The 25,461-nt window shown below is 43.1% G+C and overlaps 1 protein-coding gene across 1 annotated transcript in view; it reads right to left on the bottom strand.

Moving 5' to 3' along the window:
• The window catches only part of KALRN (kalirin RhoGEF kinase), a 655,634-nt gene that overhangs the window by 326,461 nt on the left and 303,712 nt on the right, over nt 1-25,461 (bottom strand). The window contains exon 10 of the mRNA XM_036850143.1: nt 16,237-16,359. Within this exon, the coding sequence (XP_036706038.1) occupies nt 16,237-16,359 (123 nt within the window). The remainder of the gene's footprint in view (nt 1-16,236; nt 16,360-25,461) is intronic.

Here is a 25,461-nt window from a genome sequence, read left to right on the forward strand (position 1 = left end):
TTCAGCCAACTGTAAAAAGTCTAAAATGTGAAGGCAAAGAGGAGGAATCTGCCAGGCAAGGGAATGGCTTGGGCAAAGATCCAGATTGGGAAGTTGGGAAGATGTGAGGGGTCTTGGCGAGGAACTAAGAGAGGCACAAGTCCTGGGGTTTCCTCCTTCAGGTCGGGGTTGGTGATGGAAAGTTTGCTGGGGGTGTAAAGCAGAAGTGGCTCTTGGTTCTTCAGGAAGAACAGCCCACCTCTGCTGAGAGAAGCACAGTGCAGGAGTCAGAGAGCTCAGCTCCAGCCCTCACTGTGGGATAAGCCCCAGACAGTGGACATGTGGTTCAGAACAGTGGTGGGGAGGGGTGTGAGGGGGGCAGAAGAGACAGAGGAAGGAGAGCTACACAAAGAATGGGGCCACCTGCACACCCTTCTCAAACAGGGCCAGATTCAGAGATTTGCTCTAGGATGGAAGAGACACTTATATATCCACCGAGGACTGTTTACCACAGACTGTCCGCCAAGACCCAGGGCCCTCTGAGACCTCAGGATCCCCATTTTCAAAGTGGGAACAACATCTGCTTCCTGTTTCCTTTCCTTAGGTGATGGAGTGAAGAGACTCACCCAGTGGAGCATTTCCTTGGAGCAGAGATGCTGCGGGAGATCAAAGACTCCCCACAAATGGGCCCCAAGGGAACGGGCAGAATCCAAATAGCCGGAGGTTGGACCATGAGACAGGGAAGGGTCATGAAGTTCAGGCTCACATCCCATCATTCACCTCGTTATCTGGAGCACTTGAACGTTCCTAACTTTTACAGGCCAAGAAGTGTCTTCCGTGATCACAGATTACACCCATAATCCTCATAGTCATGAAAACCTCGGCAAGAATCATGAGTTATTCAGCACAAGCCCACCCTCAACACGACAAAGGGGAAATTAAGCAATGGGGTTATGTGAATGGAGACACAGTAAGCAGGAGCAAGCTAGCCAGGAGGCGGGGTCTGGCAGGGCATGGATACTTTCACAGAACCCCAAAGAAAGTAGCTGGAAGAGTCACTGTAGGCCCCCGGGGCTCTCTGGAAAGGCTGGGTATGAGCTGTGAGCAGGGCTTCCCTGTCCTCTCTGGGCAGAAGGGCATGTAAGATAAGTGGTCAGAGTGCTCTATGTACAAAACATCATGCTGTTTCCATTTCCATTTCCAAAATCCACCTCTGACCCCAAAGTCTCACTGACCTACACTTACATAAACATCAGAACAAGGCTCATTAAATCACTAGCTTTAGCTTTAGAATGTGGAAAGTTTCCCGGCTAATCCTACTATGCATGGGAATCTGGCCCTCAAACAGTGTCAGAAGTCTGAAGAGTTCAGTTAGACTCCGAGACTGGTCAGCACATTCTCTCTCTTGGGAAACACCCGGTATGGGGCAACAGCATCAATCTTTTCTATATCTTTAGCTCCTCTTTTCTAAGCATGTTCCAGACATGATCTCATCCACTGTCTCTATATCCCTGGAATAATAATGATAATTTACATCTGCTCTGTGCTCTAGACTTATAGTGCTTTTAAGTACATTATCTCATTTAATGCTTACTTCAACTATGATGGAATAAACATTATTCCCACTTTGTAGACGTAGAAAGGAAGTTTGGTGAGGTTAGGTGACTTGTACGTACAGATGGAGTGGCTCTGGGCCTCCTACCCAGGTGTTCCAATCCCTGTGTCCTTCCTCTTACTGGATCTTGTTGCCTCCCACAAGGAAAAAGGGAGGAAGACTCTGTAACTCTCATTTTATTGATGGTAAGATTATGGCTTTAATTACTGAAGTGGCCTTCATATGAGGCATAGGGTAAGGAAAGAGAGAATCTAGGAAATTATCAAAATTATTCTCTTTGATAGAGAGAATCTATCAAAGTTATCTGGTACCAAATCATCTGACCACCTGAAGCCATGATGGGATATAATTACTTGGAGTGAACCTCAAACCTCAACCTTTCTAACCTTATAAATTTGTAAAACTTTTACCAGAGTGACAGCTACAGCAGTTGGGTCAGACCCAAGTTTTGCATCCAAATAACCCTCTCTTCTTTAGCTATATTTTTTTAAGCAAATGAGACTGACCTTGTGAATCCCCGAGACACTAAAGAGTCTATAATTTTAGGCAGAGTCCAAGACTCCTGAAGAAGAAGAAAACTGAAACATGTCTATCACATGGATTTGGAGCTCCCTTTTTAGCCTTATTCACTGCCCCCTTCCCTCGAAGTTATTTTCAAATTCTAGGCATGTGATGGACTAAAGTCCACCAGAGCTATTTCAAACCATACTTGGCATTGTTGAGGCTCAGATATAACGTACAAAATAGCTCACAGGGTGAAACACCATGGAGATGCGTAATTACAGCTGAGGTTGCCAATATCTAATGCTGTCAGCTCCTAGAATATAGTAGGATAGCTGCACGAGTCTCTACTGAAACCCAAAGGGCAGTGCCTTGGGCTGGCTGGGCATTTGCCTTGTGTATCCCAAGACAAATAAGGGCACCTATCCTGATGAGGCTTGGATGTCACCTGGTCCCACAGGAGACCACAAGAGCTCAGCTCTCTCTGCCCCAAACCTGGCTGCCTTTCCAGGTGGCATAACTCAGATGTGATGCTTTGTTCCTGTCAGACCTTGGCAGTGGGCTTTTCTCCTGTTAAAAATTTATTCCAAACAAAACTGGTTCATGAAATACCTCCAGTTGCTTATTGGCAGAGAAAAAGGACACATATCTGCTTGGTGGGCTGTTCTTGTTGGTGGTGTATGTTTATTTTTTGGTTTGTGTAATATATAGCCTGAAGCCCTTTCACTCAGGACTCTTAGGTGTTGGTTCCTGGTATTCATCACCTGTCCCCATGGCACCTCCACCCACAAGTTCTCAAAAGCCCTTACCCTTCAGCCCAGACACTCCTGATTTGCCCATCACCCCGAATGCCACAGCAAAGGCGTACTCACCTCACGGAGCTCTTAGGGGTCCTAGAAAGCACAGCCCACCTGAAAGCACACTTGGACCAGAACCAAGCGCTGCATCCTGGACCCTGACTAGAGCCCCTATTTCAGGAAAGGATCTCCCAAGAGAAGATGGGACAGAAATGAAGGAAAGAGGAGGAGGAAAAGAAGAAGGAGAGAAAGGAAGAAGGAATGGGGGGGAGGAGAGAGGCTACAAATGCTACTGTTTTGAAGTACTCCCCACCCACCTACCACCTCCACCTCCACCTCCACCATGACCATCTCCAACATCATCTCAGCCAGTTTTAGGGGCTCAGAAGGTCCTTACATCCCTCTAATATACATGCACCTGCAATGGGGCACTGGAAAGGCTTGGGAGGGCACTTGTAAATTGCCATTCTCTGAAGCTTTCTCTTGGGAAAAGATTCTGAATGCTTAGCTTAAACCCAGCCCTCTGTTTTCAATGCTTATTTTGCTTCTCTTTACCCACTTGTAACTGTACCTGCTTTTAACAGCCTATAATTATAAGTTACTAGAATCTGGGAAAGAGTAAAAAGTCTTAATATTTCACCAGCAAAAAATAAAACAAAACAAAAACAAAAACCACTGTAGATATATATCTATTACCATGGATATATCATTAAGTGAGAAAAGCTGGCAACCAACATACATAAACATATAAATAAAGAAATATCTGGAAGAATAAACACCAAAGTATTAGCAACTGTTAAGACAGGCAACTGAGTGGGTGGATTATTTTTGTTCCTTTTTTGCTCATCTGCACATCTATATTGAAAATGTGTAGTTTTGTAATTAGAAATTTTTAAAAAATAAAAATAAAATAGAAAGTTCATTTGGAAAAAAAATCAAAAAGAGAGTTGAATAAGCTCAGTTTTCCCCATTACTCTGAAGGTACGTGAGCTAGAAGCATGGGCTCTGGGGTCAGACTGGGTTCAAAACTTGCGTCCTACACTTGAATGATACTCTCTAGGCCTGATTTTTCATCTGGAAATTGCGGATAATATTAAAATCTACTCCACAGAGTTGTTTCAAGGATTAAATGAGTTATTTCTTATAAAGATATGTATTCAATAAATGGCAGTTATTATTATTGCTTATTTTTACATGTTTACAGCACAGGTTTAAAACCTTGCAAATACTTTTCAAAATGTTTTTATCCAGGAGAAATATTTTCATTGTGGAATTTGCATACATTCCCCCCATATGCAAATCCATCACTTGCTCCCTCTTACTTTCAGCTTAGACAGTGCTGGCTTCCAGGGGCCCACCTTGCGGGCACAGTGTCACAGAAATGAAAGGAAGACAGAAGAGAAAGGAAGTCAATTTGGTTTCTCTTAATCTGGGCACGTTGACCCGTGTTGAAATTAATTATTGGAAGACATGGTAATACATAGTTTGCTTTCAGAATCAGTACCAGCAGATGAGGAAGCTTTCCTCTGGAACAGCTTTCCTTGTTTCCTTTCTAAACCATGTCAGTGCTCTCTGAGAGTCAGCAACTTTATTCTTCCCACCGGTGTGTTATTCTCACTGTGCAAGGTAAATATGTTGACACCTTGTGAAACTAGTGGCCACATTCTTGGGACCCCTGTGAGTAGGCCCACTGAATCAGAGAATCCTTTAGAAGGGAGAGTGCTCTCGCTCAGTGCCCAGACTCTCTCCCCTTCCTTTCCCTTTTCTGAGGCACTATGGCAGGTTCAGCTTCAGTCTCTTGACAGAAATGGAATCACACGTCTTACCAACAGACTAGTCCTTCATATCAGGTCCCACTGGCAGCTAATCCAGCCCTGCCCTGGTGCCCACATTTGATAATTAGACTTTTATCCCTATCCCTTCCTTACCTGGAACCCTGCCTCTGATTTGCAGCCCAGTAACTGAAGCCTGCTATCTGTTAAGAGTCTTCTCAATGTAAACCACTGATCCTCTTCCTTGCATCTCTGAATACACTGGCTCTTGGATGCCCAGTAGTGGGTATCCCCTACCTACCACCCCAAGGCAGGATGCACCATTACTCTATTGCCTTTCCTTGGTTCTGACTGGTCAAATTGGATGGACCCCTCTTCCACATGCTTAACCCGAGGATCAAGCTTAGTTCCTGTAGCTGATCTTTCCACTTGGCACCTGGCCCATCTCAAAGGACAAGCCTACTCTTTCCAACATAGTTAGGCAGACCACACCGTGCTGAGGCTTGAGAGAGGACAGCATGGTACTTGATAACCTATCCTGGAAGGGAGTGAGGCTTAGAGGGATCCCATCACCTCCACTCCCATGGTCACCACTACTGCCACTGAGGCCACCATTCACCAGGCACCTCCCATGAAACAAATTCTCTATTAGGCACATTCTACATGTTATTTCGAACCCTCACATCACTCTGTGGGGGAGGTGTCACCATCTCTATTTTAGAGAGGACACTGAGGCTCAGGGAAATTGACTGTCACTGGGCCCAAGGCCAACAAAAGGAAAGAACAGACTGACTGCAAATGCTACACTTTTCTTCACTATATCATATGTCCAAATAGAGGGAAATTAGAACTGAGAGGGATGTCTCAAATAGGCTTGTGGAGCTATCAAGGGAGATGTGTTCTGGAAACAAGGAGGTTTCATTAATGATAGCCTGACCTTAGCAAAAGGTAAAAAGAAAGGGACAAAATAGGACTTCCCTGGTGGCACAGTGGTTAAGAATCCGCCTGCCAATGCAGGGGACACAGATTCGATCCCTGGTCCGGGAAGATCCCACATGCCGCAGAGCAACAAAGCCCGTGTGCCACAACTACTGAGCCTGCGCTCTAGAGCCCGTGAGCCACAACTACTGAAGCCCGCGCGCCTAGAACCTGTCCTCCGCAACGAGAGAAGCCACCTCAATGAGAAGCCCACACACCGCAACGAAGAGTAGTCCCTGCTCACTGCAACTAGAGAAAGCCCATGTGCAGCAACCAAGGCCCATGTGCAGCAACCAAGACCCAATGCAGCCAAAAATAAATTAATTAATTAAAAAAAAAAAAAGAAAGACAAAATAATATTCTGGGCTGGGCCAAGTATAGTCCACTTTGTGCTAGAAAATGGAAATGAAGTCTCAGGCTAGATACTGGCCAAGTTAATTGTTAAACAGGACAAGCGCCAGCAGAGAACAGAGCCAGCTGTCACCAATAGTGGGTACACGTGTTTCAGATAAGGCAGAGGATGGGTAGAGGAAGATGAGAGGCAGTCATAGGATTCCCAGAGCCCTGAGGTCACACAGAGCTTTTAGATGAAGAAGATGTCATAGAGGGTCATGAAGGTGACCCTGGAGTCCAAGGGAATTATTAGGCACAAGGAGGGAAAGACTGTCACTCAGCAGTCCTGTGGCCACGGTGCTAACACATGGTTGTCTGAGGGGCTACCTGGATCCACACATAGAAAGAGGATTAGGAACTGGTTCTGGGGTGAAACTGAGGACACTGCCAGGCCCAATCCCAGAGACATCCAAAGCTTTTGTGAATCAAGAGACTCTGTGGCAAAGGAGTTGAGAGCCTGGGCTCTGAAGCCAGACTACTGGGTTTGAATCCCAGTTCCACCCCTTACTAACTTTGCCAACTTGAGCTATTATTTCACCTCTTTGCCTCCGACTCCTTATCTGTAAGTGGGAGTATCAATATCTAACTCATGGGATGTTATGAGAATGAAGCGGACAGTGTCTGGCACATAGAAAGTACTCAGTAAGTGTTATTGTTATTATCATTACTGCTGTTGTTATTAGGATCTCCTCAACAGGGAGAAGGAAAACATGTCTATCAGTGAACACGACAGACTGAATAAAAAGTATGACTAGAGTCGTCTTGGACTCAAATCAATATACTTAACATAAAATCGGTATACTTCTTTTGTCTAATTTACCTTTTCTTTTGTTGTTGCCTTTAAGATCCCCTTGAAAAGAACCAATCTTATTCATCTCCAACACGGGAGAATTTTTGAAAGGGAAAAAGAACTTCGTCACATTTCAACTAACAGAGGGAGAGGGTTAAAGCCTCCCTAGCAGTCAGGCACAGCGTGACGATAACTATCTCAGCCGGAAAATCATGGAAACTTAGTGAGGCTGGGGAAATGAACTGAGTAAGGATTACCATGCCCTCTTCTCAAAATTGGTTTCCTATGAAACCAATTCACAGGAAATAATTTCATCTGAAATAATGTTTTAGGTACTTTTGTTTTTGTTTTTGTTTTTCAGTTAAAAAAATATGGAAGAGTCCAAAGAACTCACTCAAAATTTGGCTCCAAAGATGCTTCTTCCCAAGTGCCAGATCCTGGACTGGGGCTGTCCATGCTAACTCCAGCTCAGGGCAATCCTACTAATTCTATGAAGATGGCTCTCAAGTCCCAGGTTATATGTTCCTGGGGCCTGTGTTTTTATGAATATTCATCTAATCTACCTCTCTTCCATTTATCATTCTTAGAGTTGGAAAGGACCTTAGACATCACCTGGCCTGATATCCACCCAACAAAGGAATGAATACCATTCATTCCTTTACTTTTCAAGCACCAATTGCATGTTAGGCTCACCATGCTAGGCATTGGGATAAAAAGGCTAAATAAAATTCTTGCTCTAAGGAAGGTCATAGCTGGGGAGTGAGGCCATCATAAAATTGATTATGACACTGCATGATAATCCATGATAGGGATGTGACCAGAAAAAGTGGATGCCTTAGAAAAGGGGTATTCAATCCAAGCCATGGAGGCCACTGAAGGCTTCCTGAAGAGGCGATACTTGAGATGAGTGTTCAAAGACGAACAGAAGTTGTTCGGAGTAGTCAAAGTTAAAGAGCTGAGAAGGATTAAAGAGGAGACAGCACTGAGACTTGAGAGCATGACATGTTCAGGTAAACTCTGGGAGACAGGACTATCGAGTGGGGTAGAGGGAGCACAGGAGGGATAAAAGGTAAAACCAGAGAAGTCAGCAGCCAGTTCATTAAAGGTTTGTAATATCAAGAGTTTGACCTTTATCCCAATGGGACGACACCTATGAGTTCCATAACAAATGGAGTAGCATGATGAGATGTGCATTTTAGGAAAACAACTCTGGTAGCAATTTGGGCATGGATTTAAGGAGACCATGACTAGAGGCAGGGAAAACAGGAGGATATTGCAATAATCCAATCAAGAGATAATGAGACTCTGCTCTAGGGCAGGGGCAATGAAGATAGGAGGAAAGGGACATATTAAAGACATAGAATCAGTAGGACTTTGTGAAGGGCTCACAAAGTTAAGAATGACTCCCAAGTTTCTGGCTCAAGCAGGTGGTTGGTGCTCTTCACCAGCACGGGGAATACAGGGGGAAGAGCACACCTGGAAGGGGCAGGAGATGATCAAATAAATTTTGGACACATTGGGTTTGAGAACCCTCTGAAAAGTCAAAGTGGAAGTGTCCAGAAAGCCAGTGTGTTTTCGAACAGGAAGCACAGGGGTGAGATCAGAGATGAGACACAGATTTGGAAGCCATCAGAGTAGGGGGGCAGCTGAGGGTGGGAAAGAGTAAAAAATCATGCAGTATAAAATCATAAAGTGAGAAGAGAAGGTCTGGGAACAAATCCTGGGGAAAAAGGAGAAGAGTCTAAGAAGGACCAGTCAGAAAGACACAAAGAAACCAAGAGAGCCAGGTGTCATGGCAGGCTGAGGACAAGTGAATTTAAAAAGGAGGAAGTGGTTGACAGGGTCAAATGCTTCAGGAAGACCAATTAATATCTGAAAAGTATCCTTTGGACTTAACAAACAAAAAGAAACATTCAGGTGGAGACTTTGGTAAGATTAACCTCTGTTGGCCAGAGAGAAGCCCAATGGCAGAGGTCAAAAGGCATCTAGGAGGTAAGGAAGTAAGGGCAGATGCAAATATAAACTGTTCTCTCAAGAACTTGGGCTTTCAAGGGGAGGAGAAACAGGGTCCAGAAAAGGTAGTCTTGGTTTCTTTTTATTTATTTGTTTGTTTTTAGCTTTTTACATATCCTAGGGAAAAAAGGGTTGCCTCTGCTGGAAAACCTCCCATGATGAGAAGCACACTACATCACAAGATATTTCATTCTGGTTTTGGACAGCTCATAAAAAAGCAACCGTGTGTGTTAGAAATGATACGTGAATTAAGCTAAAATTAGCTTCACTATACCTTCCACCCTATCTCTTCTATAGGAACCTTTCAACTATCAAACCCACCTCCCCTTCCATAAAAAAAATTATTTACTCAGAATTGGACATATCCAATTACTTCAACTTCACTATCTTGGCAGCCTTCCAACTATTACAGCATAGTTTGTCAATATCCTTTTGAAAATACATTTTCTGGAATTAGACACAGTATTCTATATGTGATCTAAACAGTATATAGAGAAATCCTTATTTCTCTGGTTTAGAGATTATATTTTAATTTGCATCATCACTCAAAAGTCTTTACTTGGGCTTCCCTGGTGGCGCAGTGGTTGAGAATCTGCCTGCCAATGCAGGGGACATGGGTTCAAGCCCTGGGCCGGGAAGATCCCACATGCCGCGGAGCAACTAGGCCCGTGGGCCACAATTGCTGAGCCTGCACGTCTGGAGCCTGGCAACAAGAGAGGCTGCGATAGTGAGAGGCCCGCGCACAGCGATGAAGAGTGGCCCCTGCTTGCCACAACTAGAGAAAGCCCTCGCACAGAAACGAAGACCCAACACAGCCAGAAATAAATAAATTTAAAAAAAAAAAGTCTTTACTATTCTCCTTTGTTCTAAGAGCAATGTCTAAACCCTTTTATCTAAAAGTCAAGGTTCTCGAGAGAGTCTAGACATAATCTATACTCTTTTGAGCTTTTCTACAATGATCCGCTCTCTACATTGTAGAACACTTTGCTCTCATCAACTTATTGATGTTTTATTTATGGTGTCACAGAATTTACAGAAGATGCCAGGAAATTTGAGGGCTCTCATAACCACCATAGTTTTCCTTGAGCCAGAACTGAAATTATATCAAAATTTCCCATATCCTCCATCTGATGGAGGATATTATGGTCCTCTCCAGTCACAATCATGGCTTTTTGTTTGCTTTCCTTTAATCTCTATTATGTCTCCATATTGTTTACTACCCTCAGGTTTGTAGATCTCATATAGATGAGAACCTTTCTTATATCCTCACCCCTCTTATAAAACGAGTCTTTTAAACAGACAATCTTCTTCAATTGCCATTTTTTACTTACGAGCTCAATACCCTAAAATCTCAGGAATATTTATATTTATCTTCTTGTGTTAAAGTTTAAGTACCTTACTTGTTACACATGCCTTTTGTTGATATACAGATAAGGCTATAAATACTGTTTGCAATCTGTATTCTTGGTATTTTTCTTTAACCTAAGTTGACCTAAGGGCATTTCCTTCAGAAGATGCTTCTTTCTGTGTCACCCGTGGGCCTCACATGTCTGCTTTTGGCTTTACTGGGGTAATTTTCTCCTTCTACTTCAAAATTCGCTTAAATCCTTCTAGACAGATCAACAAGGTTTTCTGCCAAAGCACATCCTTCCCAATCTTTACAAGATGCACTCTGCCCCTTGCCAGAAGTCCATCATCCTGGCTCTGTAGGATATAGTCCAGAAGACTTTTTAAAACACCATCTACACAAGTAGCCATTTATTTCTCAGCCTCCCTTCTTTTCCACAGTCACTGCCATCACACGGAACAAGAGATAAATACACCACCTGTGCTTTCTAATCTTTCAGTGTGCTATCCAGAACTTTCAAGTCATTAGGAATACAGTCCCAGTTTCTTCTGAGTTTGCCATTTGTTCCACACAGGAAGCAACAAAAGTGGGGGGACAATTCATAGTCTTGATAAGAAGTTCTTGGCAGGCTTTCTATAATATCTTGGATATTGGCTCCAACCCTTTCTCAATTTTCCACATCAAGTGCATACAACGTGACCTTCAAAACCCTTGTTTGGGAATTAACCACCATATAAAACATCTTTCTTCTTCCTGACAGTGGTCATAAGACCCCTCCCATCAGTTCATGCCAGTAACTTCTCCCTAGTGCTTTCTGGAAGGAATGTCCTGAGTCCACCCCAACGGGAAGAGTGCCAGGCAAGATCCAAAGGGTAAGACTGTCCTTCATTTCTCTGCCATTTCACATTCTTCCACTTGCCCATTTCATGACATTAATTTATCAGCATTTTCCTGGCTTTCTTTCTATCTTTTTTCATCCTGCCTAAGAACCTTTCATCATCTCTAAGAAACTGGGGAGGGTAGAAGACACAAGAGGGAGGAGATATGGGGATGTATGTATACCCATAGCTGATTCACTTTGTTATACAGCAGCAACCAGCACACCATTGTAAACCAATTATACTCCAATAAAGATGTTAAAAAAATAAAAAAATAAAAAATAGAATGTGAAAAAAAAAATAGAAACTGGAGTGTGGAAAAGTACCTGTTTAATCTCTCCCCCCTCTCCCTTCTGCTTGCATTTGCAGCTGCTATACTTGGTCACCATCTCAGGCGTGAAAAGAAAGATGGAACATACTCCAAAGGTCACTACACTACCGCAAGGCAGGTGTTTTTTTTGGATCACCAAATGAACTAAGGGTTTATCCTGGTTTCACTAGATGCACTCCTTGAAAACCTTAAAAGAGTAAAGATTACGTCTCCTCCCTTATTGTGGGACTTCTTAGAGGTTTAGAATACTCTGGCTGCATGTTTTTTACTAGACTGTGAGTTCTTCAAGACAGAAACTGTGCATCTCTTTCATTTTCCACAGTGCCCAACACAGAGACTTGATGGGACATGGAAACTGAATGCAAGTGTCCAACTCTGTGGGCAGAGGCTTTCCATCTCTATGGATTACCCTATTCTGGTCGCCCTTAGTACTCTGGTAGGTTAGCTGATTACACTTTGAATATCTTTAATGGGCAAGGTCACTGATGGGTCCACTAAAATGTTTCCCTTCCATTTTTGCCTATTTTGTCCCCAAGGCTCAGAATGGGTTTTGTTGTTGTTGTTTTTTTTTAATGTATTCTATTCAAGTTTGAAGAAAAAGCAAGGGTCAGCTAGAGAAATAACTAACTAGAGATTATTGAATGAGGTACTTAATTGTGCCCGTGTTTTTATATTTCTTTAAATCTTTCTTTGAATGGTCTGTTCTTTCAAAAATGTTACACTGATGCTTAGCTGCTTAAGTGTGACTTGGTGCTTTGAGATTTTAAATAATATATATTTGAATGTAAATGCTTGCTATTTTGACTAAACTAGCCTACAGAGAGTCTGGCATTTCAGATAATGAGGTCATAAAGCAGACCACTAACAGCAGGCACAGCTGCTCTCTAAACCACAGGCACTTGAGTACTCCCCTACTGAGTCACAGCAAATATCTCAGGACAAAATGTCAGTACCACTGCCCACCCTACCTCTTGGGCAGATATGGATGCATCTATACCCTGAAAGCTATGCTCTTACGGGTAGCAATTCCATCCCTATGCCTGTTCATACTCCCAATGACAGCTAACATGCAACACACACACACACCATATATATATATTATATATATATACATGTATGTGTATATGTATATATAAGTAATAAGTGTTTTTTAAAAATCTGATTTACGCTATGGCCTGAGTCATGTGATGAGTTTATAGGCAACTCGAGTCAAGTATCTATCTGGAGCAGGAGGGGTTCCCACTGGTCCCCAGCTCTTCTATTTGAGCATGGACAATCTCAGCAGCTTAGACTAGAAAGACCTGTAGAGACAGCCCCTTGGTGCATCCCCTGGCCCTGGCCCCTCACCACCTGCCTGTCAGGCTGTCATGACTGAGGCTCCTTTCCTCACGCAGCTCGGCTTCTACGTAGGCTATTCAAAGAGTGCCATCTGCAGGATGAAGGGAGGATCATAAATATTTATTCATTTCCTTCAAATGATAGTTGAAGAATTTAAAATGTGTTCAAGAGCTAATCAACACAAGATTTAAGTTAAAGTTTAATGACAGATAATGAATTGCTACATTCATTCTTCACAGGTATCATTTGTATTTATTTTAATGACTGCCTTAAATGTCTTTACTCCAAAGAGCAACCAATGGTGAGAATCAGAGGTGCCCCCACTATCCCAAGAGTGGAGAGGTGTTCGTTCAGGGCCTTTATGCTGCCCCTGGACCCCTCCCCACGGGTGGCCATTTCTCTGCTCTTCTCTGCAGAAGGGCACATGTCCAGTGGTGACAGATGAAACAGCTCTCTTCCTACTTTGACTCAAGACCATTTTTAAAATCTGAATGCAGAGAATGGGAGCTCAGAGTTCCCTTGTCATACCAGCCTCAGGTCAAAGAATCATGAAATCACAAAGCTGAAAGAGGTCCCTTCACTGAATCATGACCCTGTGTAGTGCTGCTGACCGGCGGCCCCCGGTCTCCTACTTCACACCATGTGCGATGCCCTTCCTGATCGTACCTCATAAACAGCAGCCCACAACAACCAGGAACAGGTTTCTAATTCTTTCACCATGTGTCACTGATCTCTGACTAACTCAAGAACTATCCAATTCCTGACTAAATTCACTTCTCTCCTCCCAGTGGCCCTCACCTAGTGAGGAGAGAAGCAAGAAAAAGAGTGCCCTTTCCTGCCTGGGTTGCCCCCTTTCTCAGTACCTGAGCGTGATGGTCACACTGCACAGAGAAAAGCAGGGCTGAGGCAGGTGTCTGCTGACCACCCACCTGCCTTGGCCATGGCTGGAGGTGGTTTTCCTATGTGGACTACCAACTCCAGGATGCTAGGCAGCTCCACTGCCCACTCCCTTCCCCAGAATAGGGATGAGGGAACAAGACAGGATTCATTTCCAGACTGCGAGACCCATTTCTAGAGGCCTATTTACAGGAGAACGATGCCGTGATCTCATGGCCCTTCACTGAGGTGTTCCCTTTGTGGTCCGCATCCTCCTAAAACCTCCTAAAAGCAGGAGCCCTTTGGAAGGTACACACTCTCTTCTCTCTCATAAAGACACAGTCTTATCAGGAAGCAGAGGCAGAAACAAGTGGATTATATCAAAAGATTACTCGTTGGCAGGACCAGGGAAAATAATGCCTGCGACAGGGGAAGCCTCCCCTACCCCATTCTTGCTCTTTGTCCTGTACTTTCCATGAGGGCACTGGCAATGAATTTTATACCCAATTCCTCCACCTCAGTAAGGAGGGACAGCATGGGGTTAGGGTGAGAACACGGGTCTGGACTCACACCTGGGTTGAAATCCCCACAGAACCACCGACAAGCTAGATGACAAAGGCACTGCAGGACTTTCTGATCCTTACTGTCATCTTCTATAAGACAAGGCTGATACTGTCTATCGTTCAGGGTTGGTGGGAGATAAAACATTTAATAGGCCCATAAGCTCTCAAAAATGTGTCCATCCTTTCTTTAGTATGAATTTAAGTTAATGTGTCTCTGGCACTAACTGAAAGGCATTGTCCCATGGGAAGGGCATATCAGGCACCAGCGAGAAGGTGGAGGAGCAACTGGGAGAAATGAGGTTGAGGTTGGGGAGGCCACGAGGCTTGTTTGGTTGCAACAACACACAAAAATGACAGCCCCCTCATGGGCCTGTGACCACAGCTGGCATTGCCTATGAGGCCACAGCAGTAAGACAGCAAGGAGGAGTGGGCTGGATCAGGGCGGTGGGTGGCTCTAGGGATGTCCTTCCCAAGCGAGGAGGGCTGAACCACAGGACAGCCAAAAGGCAGGGGCACCAAAGCTATGGGATGGCTCTATTCCAACAGATGGTCCCAGGTACCACAATGCCCACTCTCAGCAGGCAGGGGGTCTGGATGACCCTCTTCCATCCTTTGCCCCCTAACAGACTGGACAGGCACCAGAATGCCTGGCCACCCAGATATTCTGAGTCTGTAATACATCTTGTCCACCAGAGGCACGTTGGGCCTGTGTCTGTATCATGTTGGCACAGTCCAGCTCATGCTGTAAAAGATCCTTGTGTGGCTGGTTTTTGTTCTTGTCGTGGTGCTACTGGTGGTCGTGGTAAAATAAACCTAACAGAAAACTTGAAAGTTCAGGGGCACTGAGTCACACTGTTGTGCAACCATCACCACCATCCATCTCCAAACATCTCTACCTTGCAAAACTGAAACTCTGCACCCACTAAATAATAACTCCCCATCAGCACTTGGCAACCACCCTTCTACCTTCTATCTCCATAAATTTGACTATTTTAGGTACTTCATATAAGTGGATTCATACGATATTTGTCCTTTTGTGACTGACATTTCACATAGCATAGTATCTTCAAGGTTCATCCATGCTGTAGCATGTGTCATACTTCCTTACTTTTTAAGACCAAATAATATTCCATTACATGTATATACCATATTTGGTTTATCTATTCATCTGTCGATGGACGCTTAGGTTGCTTCCACCTTTTGTTTACTGTGAAAAATGCTGCTTGAACATGGGTGAACAAATATCTTTTTGCATCCTTGCTCTTAATTCTTTTGGGTATATACTCAGAAGTGGGATTGCTGAATCATATGGTAATTCTATGCGTAATTTTTTGAGGAACTGCCATACTGTTTTTAACAGTGGCTGCACCATTTTACATTCCAACCAACAGTGCACAGAGATTCCCTATGAGGTTTTCTTTATCCCCTAGGTTGGGTCTCATCCACCTGCCTCCACAGGTTCAGGTCGCTGCTGACACGGTCTCTCTGGCTCCGTCAGGCCTCTCACCCTCCAGCACCCCTTGCAGCTCCCCTAGGGATGGGCAGCAGCCCTGGTCTGCTCCCACTACTTCCTGCCCGCCAGCAGATTCCTTTGGCTCTTGGCAGGCCCTTTCCTTTCACACCCACAGCTCACATCTGTCCGGGCCTGGTTGCCTCCCTGGGTGAGGTTGGGGCTCGGGACAATGCCCAGCAGGACACCCCCACTGAGGGCTGCCTATGTAATGGAATCAGAGCCAACCCTGGCTAAAGCCGTGATGTGGCAAACTCTAGCTTTGTCACCCTCACTACTCCGGCAGCATCCACCTCTCCATCCCTTAGTGATACCTTTCCCAGCTGCCCCTTCCCTGCCTTACTCTTTCCACTGCAACTGATCACAGTTGACAAAATACTAATTTACCACTCACCTAGTGATCCTAGAGCAGACAAGGGTCTCCTTGCATCAGGCGGGAAGGCAGCCCAGAAGCCGTGGGCTATCCACCCAACGTGCCCCACCAAACACCAAAGCCACAGCCCTGGTCTCCCTCACCCCTCCCCACACGCATACAACCATACACAGCATCTCACCTGAGCCACCTCTTCAAAGTCATCGTGCCTCTTCTGCAGGGCCCGGGCTCGATGCAAAGACTTCCCGACCCCTGTGTGCTTGCTGAGAAAGGCCTCGCCATGGTTTTCAATCCAGTCTAACACCTAGTCAGAGAAGGAAGGCAGAAACAATGACTTCTTGGCAAAAGACACGTGACAACACGTGTGACTGCTAGGCTATTAGAGTCCCCTTCCCAACCAGAAAGCAGCAGTCCAGGTGTGAATGTTCAATCCACGGTGGACACAGGGATTTCATTACTGTCATTGGCAATACAACAATCCCACCCTTAACTAAGTTCAGCTCTTCCTCTTTGATCTCCAGAATATCCCCTCATCACTTTCTCAGTTTTCTCAGCCTTAATTAGCCTATTATTTTAAACAAGTTACACAGACCGCCAGGCACAGTTTTACCCTCTCACTACTTTGACTCCAACCATATAAAGTCAGACACATTTGCAGGAAATTAGGCAGTGTCAGGTCAGGGCAGTTCCTTGGCACTCACTCCACCATAAAAATGCTCATGGCAGTGGCATCAAGTCATGGGGATCCTACCTCATTGTTCTCCTGGGACTCCCTTCCTAATCTTGGGAGTAAAGTCCAGAGTAGTCAGTCCCTAACTGGAGCTACGCTCAAGAGAGCTGATCACCAGGACAACTGCCCTCTCTGGCTTCTTTTCACCTTTCTCCTCCAATCAACATCAACCAACCAACCAACCAACAAAATAAAGTAAGGTCTTTAGTATCTATGATGCTCTTGGGTAGCAGTAGAGACTCCATGTTCTCCAGGCTTAAGGTCTAGTGATTTGGCCTCAAGACATTTTCCTCGGAGTTGTGAGAAGCTAGAAAAGAGGTGGCTGGAGCAGTAGAGGGATGAGTGAGGGGATGCTTAGAAGGTGAGAAAATATGTTGTCCTGAGGGGTACTTGACGGGGGAGTGGAAAGCCCTTAGTAAAAGCCTCGAAATGTAGGGAGGATCAAAGCCTTTAGCCCGTTTTGCATTTGCCCACATAACTCAACAAAAATGTGTGCCTCCCAGGGAGAAGGGAAGCAGTTCATTTGGGCCCTGAGGAGTTGGCACTCACTAAATCAGATGGCCACAATTGAATCAGAATTACAGCACAGACACACCTGTTGCAGACCCTGCCAAGACTCAACTAAGCCCACTCTATTTCTACTGTAGTAAACGTCAACTAAACATTTGATTAATGAGGTACTAGCTTTCTCAGACTGTAGAATGACTTTTGGGAAAATGATTTAGATGAACTAGCCCTGTTTAAAAGGGCACTTTAATTCTGTTTTTTCCTACAGATTGCCCTGTGGCAAGCAGAGAGACCAAATCATTGCCTGGACTGCAGACATGAGAGTTCTGTTTCTACAGAATTTAGCCTTTGGCTTCGCTTCCTCTGACATTTGAGATAAATTTGTGCCTGCAATTGTACAAAGTATGGAAGCTTTCAAAGTCTTAGATGGCAGTATCATAAAGCCATACCAAGATGGTATTGGTTAGAGAAATGCACATATGAATATAAAAATGAGGTTTAACAAAAATGCACAGTACAAAGCCAGGTCAGGTAATCGTCCACCAAAATGAAGAAAAAAAGAAGACTTTTGTAAAAATGACTTTATCTAAACATTAGTGCAAAGATTTTAAGCACTTTAGCAACAAGGATTTACTATATAACACACGGAACTATATTCAATATCTTGTAATAACCAGTAATGGAAAATAACCTGAAAAAATATATATATAACAGAATCACTTTGCTGTACACCTGAAACTAACACAATATTATAAATCAACTATACTTCAATTTTAAAAAGATTTTAAACACTTTAACAAATTTTGACAATATTTTTTTAATATTCTGGAGGCACATCTGTAAAAAGAAATTGCAATAGTAAATGAACTGAATTTTTACCTTTTGCAAACTCTGAAAGGCAGCACTGAAAGGAAGTTTAGATATTCTTTTCTTAGAATAAAGAAGAGCCTACTTTTCTCTTGAGTTACTTATGGTGATATTTCAGCAACAAAAGTCAGGAGAGTGCATTTTTACTTGATTTGCCATAATTTGATCCCATTCTATACCAGACAGGGATGATGGGTGTCAGCATGCAAGGTCAAAGACAAACGTTTCTAGTCACAAAGTTTCCCATATATTGTGTACCATGGATAGCGTAGTTTTATAATTTTTATGCATATTTAAACTTTTATTAATCCTCTTTTGAGAATGAATTGAAGCTTGGAGATAATTTTTATATATAAAGGAGCTGTCTTATAGCTTTTCATGAGTGCTTTGGAATTTATGACGTATTTTCAGGTTACAGTTTTTTTTAAAAATTTTGTTTTGAGCAGTTAAGTGTGACTTGCTTGTCTGGCACTTTTTTTCATGAATTTTATTTTATTCCATTTCATTTTTAATCTCTAGCTTTAATAAATATTCTAAATAATATTCTAAAGCAAATTGGTTAGAGAGAAATGTTTTTCATCTACTAGTTCACAAATGGTTAGCTTTTATACTCCCTGTGGGTGCTTTCACAACTTTTAAACTTTTTTAAAAAAGCAATTTGTTTCCTGTTCATCTTGCTTTCTTTAAAATGTCAATTAGTTTTCAGTTAGTGACACTTAGTTTACTTAATCAGCTCTACCTTAACCACTTAAAAATCTATTTCATATTTGAGAGGCTTTTACTTAGTTTAAACATAACTTTGCTCTGTGATGTTACATTGCCTCCATTTAGTACAGCTTCTGCCATTAGAACTGGAGCTGTGGGGAAAACACATGCAACCTCAATGCGGGGTCAGGGACTGCAGGGAAATCAATTTAACAAAACAAAAGCAAACGATTTAGGACACGAACAAGATTACTTTAGTAATATATAGAGATGGAAAAAGCATCTGAGGACAGAGAAACGGAATCAATATATGACACATTGTTCAAAATGTTGATTTCTGATAATTTTGTTTCAGAGAGTTCATTTAGAGCCAGCATGGCCTGGTACAAATATTTAGGCCCTATGCTCTCTTGACCTTTGATTTCATGGCTCGCAACCCTGGGAATACAATCCAGCTTCCTACGTGGACTGCACAGCAGAGAAATGTGCTTCTGAACAGACACCAGCGGTGCCTGACAATTACGTGACACACTGTAAATTAATGTGCAGCATCGGAAGTCTGGTGAGTCCCAGAATCTGAACATCACTGGCTGAAGAATAAATTGAGTTTCTAGCCTTACCCTGGACCCTATCAAAGTGTATGCACCCATCAAGGTACCCCTTATTAGCTGGTCCCTATGTAATTTCTCTCATCTACAAGATCTTATTTAAAATAGTCAATTATCAGTTGTAGTTAGGATAGTACAGGATGATAGTTAATCATACCTATTGATGGCTTTGAATTGGTATTTAAGTGTTTCCAACAATAGGAGGTTTTCTCCTTTTGTTTTTGTCTGAAGGAAGAGTCTTCAGGATGCAGAGAAGCGCGTGTGGGTTACGACTATTCACATATTCAAATAGATATTTATTATTAGCCTCATGGTGGTCTAGCGCCAGGCACTAGGACAGCCCAGCGTGCAGGATTAAACAAGGCAGGCTCGGCCCTGACTCCAGGAACTCAGTCTAGGTGGGTTAACGAGTACTAGATATGAAATCACACAATTCATCATTAATTGCAAGGGTGAAAAGTGCCAACGGTCAGCGAAGCCCACTCTGAAGAAGTGAGGCCTGAGAGACAGTAGGACTTAACCAAATTAGGAACTGAAAAGATCAGCATGGTTTGAGTAGGTGTTAAGTAGGAAATGCACCCCGAGGCGGCAGGCGCCAGGTAGAGCTGAGCCCTGGTGTGCTGAGTCTGACTCCAGCGTTAGCCTAAGAGCCACCGAAGGGCTGAAGGAGGAGAAAGACACCATCAGATCTGCATTGAAAAATTACTGCTCTGACTGCTTTGTGGAGAATCAGTTGTTGGAAGACAGGAACAGAGGTAGGAAAACAGGAGGTTCCTGCGGAAATCCTGACAAGAGGCGATGGTAGCTCAGGCGAGGCCAGTGGCAGTGTCCGTGGAGAGACAGGTTTCAGTAATATTTAGGGGAGAGAACAGCCAGGATTTGGTGACGGGGCCTGGGGGTGATGCAGAGGCAGGTGGAAGCCTGCCCCCCAGGAAGAGGAACTTGTCACTGGTACAGAGGCAAGTGAGTCACAAGGGATAGCACAAAGATGACAGATTTTTTTGTTAAGTTTTCTTTCAACTTTCATACTCACGCTCTGGTTTTGATAAATGACAGGTGTGCCTCTGAACTTGAGTGGGAAGTAGCACCCAGTGATAGTTATCAATCTCATTCTGGCAAGATGTGCCTTTAATTTCAAAGGAGTAATTTTATACACTAACGTTTAAAAATAAATTATGAATTGCTAATATAGCCAGATCCTAATGATAAAAGAAAAATTAGGGACACAAAATCCACCTGAAGAATATAAATTAGGCTTACATGGAGTTAAACCTTGCATTCTTTTTTTTTTTTTTTTAACATCTTTATTGGAGTATAATTGCTTTACAAGGGTGTGTTAGTTTCTGCTTTATAACAAAGTGAATCAGTTATACATATGTTCCCATATCTCTTCCCTCTTGCGTCTCCCTCCCTCCCACCCTCCCTATCCCACCCCTCTAGGTGGTCACAAAGCACCGAGCTGATCTCCCTGTGCTATGCGGCTGCTTCCCACTAGCTATCTATTTTACATTTGGTAGTGTATGTATGTCCATGCCACTGTCTCACTTCATCCCAGCTTACCCTTCCCCCTCCCCGTGTCCTCAAGTCCATTCTCTAGTAGGTCTGTGTCTTTATTCCCGTCTTGCCCCTAGGTTCTTCATGACCTTTTTTTTTTTTTTTCTTATATTCCATATATACGTGTTAGCATACGGTATTTGTTTTTCTCTTTCTGACTTACTTCACTCTGTATGACAGACTCTAGGTCCATCCACCTCACTACAAATAACTCAATTTCGTTTCTTTTTATGGCTGAGTAATATTCCATTGTATATATGTGCCACATCTTCTTTATCCATTCATCTGTTGATGGACACTTAGGTTGCTTCCATGTCCTGGCTATTGTAAATAGAGCTGCAATGAACATTTTGGTACATGACTCTTTTTGAATTATGGTTTTCTCAGGGTATATGCCCAGTACTGGGATTTCTGGGTCGTATGGTAGTTCTATTTTTAGTTTTTTAAGGAACCTCCATACTGTTCTCCATAGTGGCTGTATCAATTTACATTCCCACCAACACTGCAAGAGGGTTCCCTTTTCTCCACACCCTCTCCAGCATTTATTGTTTGTAGATTTTTTGATGATGGCCATTCTGACCGGTGTGAGATGATATCTCATTGTAGTTTTGATTTGCATTTCTCTAATGATTAATGATGTTGAGCATTCTTTCATGTGTTTGTTGGCAATCTGTATATCTTCTTTGGAGAAATGTCTATTTAAGTCTTCTGCCCATTTTTGGATTGGGTTGTTTTTTTGATATTGAGCTGCATGAGCTGCTTGTAAATTTTGGAGATTAATCCTTTGTCAGTTGCTTCATTTGCAAATATTTTCTCCCATTCTGAGGGTTGTCTTTTGGTCTTGTTTATGGTTTCCTTTGCTGTGCAAAAGCTTTTTCGTTTCATTAGGTCCCATTTGTTTATTTTTGTTTTCATTTCCATTTCTCTAGGAGGTGGGTCCAAAAGGATCTTGCTGTGATTTATGTCATAGAGTGTTCTGCCTATGTTTTCCTCTAAGAGTTTGATAGTGTCTGGCTTTCCATTTAGGTCTTTAATCCATTTTGAGTTTATTTTTGTGTATGGTGTTAGGCAGTGTTCTAATTTCATTCTTTTACATGTAGGTGTCCAGTTTTCCCAGCACCATTTATTGAAGAGGCTGTCTTTTCTCCGCTGTATATTCAAGTGGTGTTTATTCCAGGAATGCAAGGATTCTTCAATATACGCAAATCAATCAATGTGATACACCATATTAACAAATTGAAGGAGAAAAACCTTATGATCATCTCAATCGATGCACAGAAAGCTTTCAACAAAATTCAACACCCATTTATGATAAAAACCCTGCAGAAAGCAGGCATAGATGGAACTTTCCTCAACATAATAAAGGCCATATATGACAAACCCACAGCCAACATTGTCCTCAATGGTGAAAAACTGAAACCATTTCCACTAAGATTAGGAACAAGACAAGGTTGCCCACTCTCTCCACTATTATTCAACATAGTTTTGGAAGTTTTAGCCACAGCAATCAGAGAAGAAAAAGAAATAAAAGGAATCCAAATCGGAAAGGAAGAAGTAAAGCTGTCACTGTTTGCAGATGACATGATACTATACATAGAGAATCCTAAAGATGCTACCAGAAAACTACTAGAGCTAATCAATGAATTTGGTAAAGTAGCAGGATACAAAATTAATGCACAGAAATCTCTTGCATTCCTATACACTAATGATGAAAAATCTGAAAGTGAAATTAAGAAAACACTCCCATTTACCACTGCAACAAGAAGAATAAAATATCTAGGAATAAACCTACCTAAGGAGACAAAAGACCTGTATGCAGAAAATTATAAGACACTGATGAAAGAAATTAAAGATGATACAAATAGATGGAGAGATATACCATGTTCTTGGATTGGAAGAATCAACATTGTGAAAATGACTCTACTACCCAAAGCAATCTACAGATTTAATGCAATCCCTATCAAACTACCACTGGCATTTTTCACAGAACTAGAACAAAAAATTTCACAATTTGTATGGAGACACAAAAGACCCCGAATAGCCAAAGCAATCTTGAGAAAGAAAAACGGAGCTGGAGGAATCAGGCTCCCTGACTTCAGATTATATTACAAAGCTACAGTAATCAAGACAGTATGGTACTGGCACAAAAACAGAAATATAGATCAATGGAACAGGATAGAAAGCCCAGAGATAAACCCACGCACATATGGTCACCTTATCTTTGATAAAGGAGGCAAGAAACCTTGCATTCTTGAAGGCATTTCACTGGGGTATAGTTTTTGAGGGGCCCCTAAACCTGACATGCAAAGTCCTCTGCGACAGGTCCACCCCTCCCAACCCCACCTCCAATGAGTTCCTGCCCCACCTCTCAACACCCCCCAAAACTGCTTCTCACCTCCTGAGTTTTGTTCTTGCTATTTTTCACTTCACTTGAAATGTCCATCTCTTTTTTCTCCCTATATCCACTTCCCAGGCTCCTTCTTACTCATCCTTTAAGTGCCATCTCAAACTCTAGTTTTGGAAAGCCTTTTCTCTTTAACAATCCACTCAGGCTGGGGTGGTGTTACTCTTCTCTGTTCTGTTCAAACCACAATTATTGCCCACAGGCTGGTCTCTCCCACTAGACTCTGACCTCCCTGTGATTCCTGGACACAGCATGGTACTCAGCACAGAGGGTTTTGCGTGAGATATGTTGAAATCAACTCAACTCAAAACTCATTGCCCCAACACACAACTTTGGGGTGAATGTCTCCAGCTCCGTACTCCCTAGATAGGTCAACTCTTAGTACCTCTCACAGCCTGCATTCAAAGTTCTCCCTTTGTGTGTATCCACCCTTTCTCCACTGCCCCACTTGGCAGGTAGGTAGCTCTCGAAGAAGTATGGGGTTTTCACCATTGTATCCTGCCCTTTCATTTCTCGCCTGCCCCCAGAGCCCCCATCAGCACCGCACACTCAGAAGATACTCAATGAATGTTTATAGCCATGAGTTGTCAAGTGCAAATACGGCTGCCTACTGTCTTGGGAGAAGCTGTGCCGGTGCATTCAGCAGGAGGCCTGATCTTTGCCCCATCACTGGAAACAACAGCCCTGGTCAGCCTGGGACTCCTCGCCACAAAGGCAGGCAGGCAGTCTTGCAAACAACGTGTAAAGCTCTTTCTCCTTTCTCATGCCCCAACTTTTCAACCGGAGTTAGTCCTTTCCCAGAACAGCCTTTTCCAAGAGAGATACTCACATCCTGAACCGGATCTGGGAGCCAATCTAACAGCCATTATGCATAATTCCCTAATCACCCCCTTTCTTCCTCATCTAATTGTGTTTATTCCAATCAGCATACAATCAAGACGGAGTACTTTTCAGGGGAGGAGACAGTCCTTTCTAGCTGCTAAGGAGAAGAGAATAGTCCTTTTGAAGAGAACTATTGATATTTTCTGAACAGTGGCCATGAACACAACCGAATTAATGGGAGAAAATCAAGGGCCTAGCTGCTTTCTGTCCCAGGACTCTGATTTTTTGGATTCTTCTAACATGATAGAATCTTAGTGTTGGAGAAGACCTCAAGATCACCCAGCCCAGTGCAGGAGGCCCCTGCATTTAGAGGCAACCACCTTTGAACAAAGTTTTAAGTTGGTGTCTAAGCTCTGTTAATATGTAAGTGCTTTAGGTTCCTAAAGCATCATTAAAATGTGGTACCATCATGATCATTCTAAAGACACCATAACTTACAGAGGAACCTGGGTTCTCACCCCAGCTCTGCCCCTAACCAGTTGTGGCCCAGCTGGGTGTGTGCCTTCTCCTCTCTGAACCTCACTTTCTCCAATGAGACTGTTGGATCACATCATCTCCCTAAATCTCCCTTCAACTCAAATATTTCATGATTTTATTACATTGAGGGTAGGGCAGTTCCCCTCCTCAGAAGAAAAGGCTGTGGAGGGTTCACTCTTTGTCCAGCACTAGGCCAGGGCACACGCTCACCATCTCATCTATGCTATCTCACCACAACCCTGGGATGGTGAGAGTTATTATCCCCATGTTTGGATGAAGAAAATGAGTCTCAGAGTGGTTAGTTAACTTGCCTGAGCTCACACAGCTACTAAATAGTGGAGTCAGGATTCAAACCCAAATGGTTCTGGCAGCAACACTACCATCTGATTCCCAGACCTTATTCAAGTTTTCCCATGTGTCCCAACACTGACTTTTAGAGGAAAAGGATGCAGGCCAGAAGCATGTGTCATGCTTAATTGTCCCTTTAATCTGGAAGAGTTCCTCAGGCTTCCCTTGACTTTCCTGCCTTTGACACTTTTAATAGTTACAGGTCTATTACTTTACAAAATGTCCCTCAATTTTGGTTTGTCTGATGTTTCCTCATGATTGGAATCAGGAATAACACAGAAATGATTCTTGTTCTTCCCACTGCATTCTATCAGGTGGGATATA

Source organism: Balaenoptera musculus, chromosome 4 (assembly GCF_009873245.2).
Source record: "Balaenoptera musculus isolate JJ_BM4_2016_0621 chromosome 4, mBalMus1.pri.v3, whole genome shotgun sequence".
Taxonomy (NCBI): domain Eukaryota; kingdom Metazoa; phylum Chordata; class Mammalia; order Artiodactyla; family Balaenopteridae; genus Balaenoptera; species Balaenoptera musculus.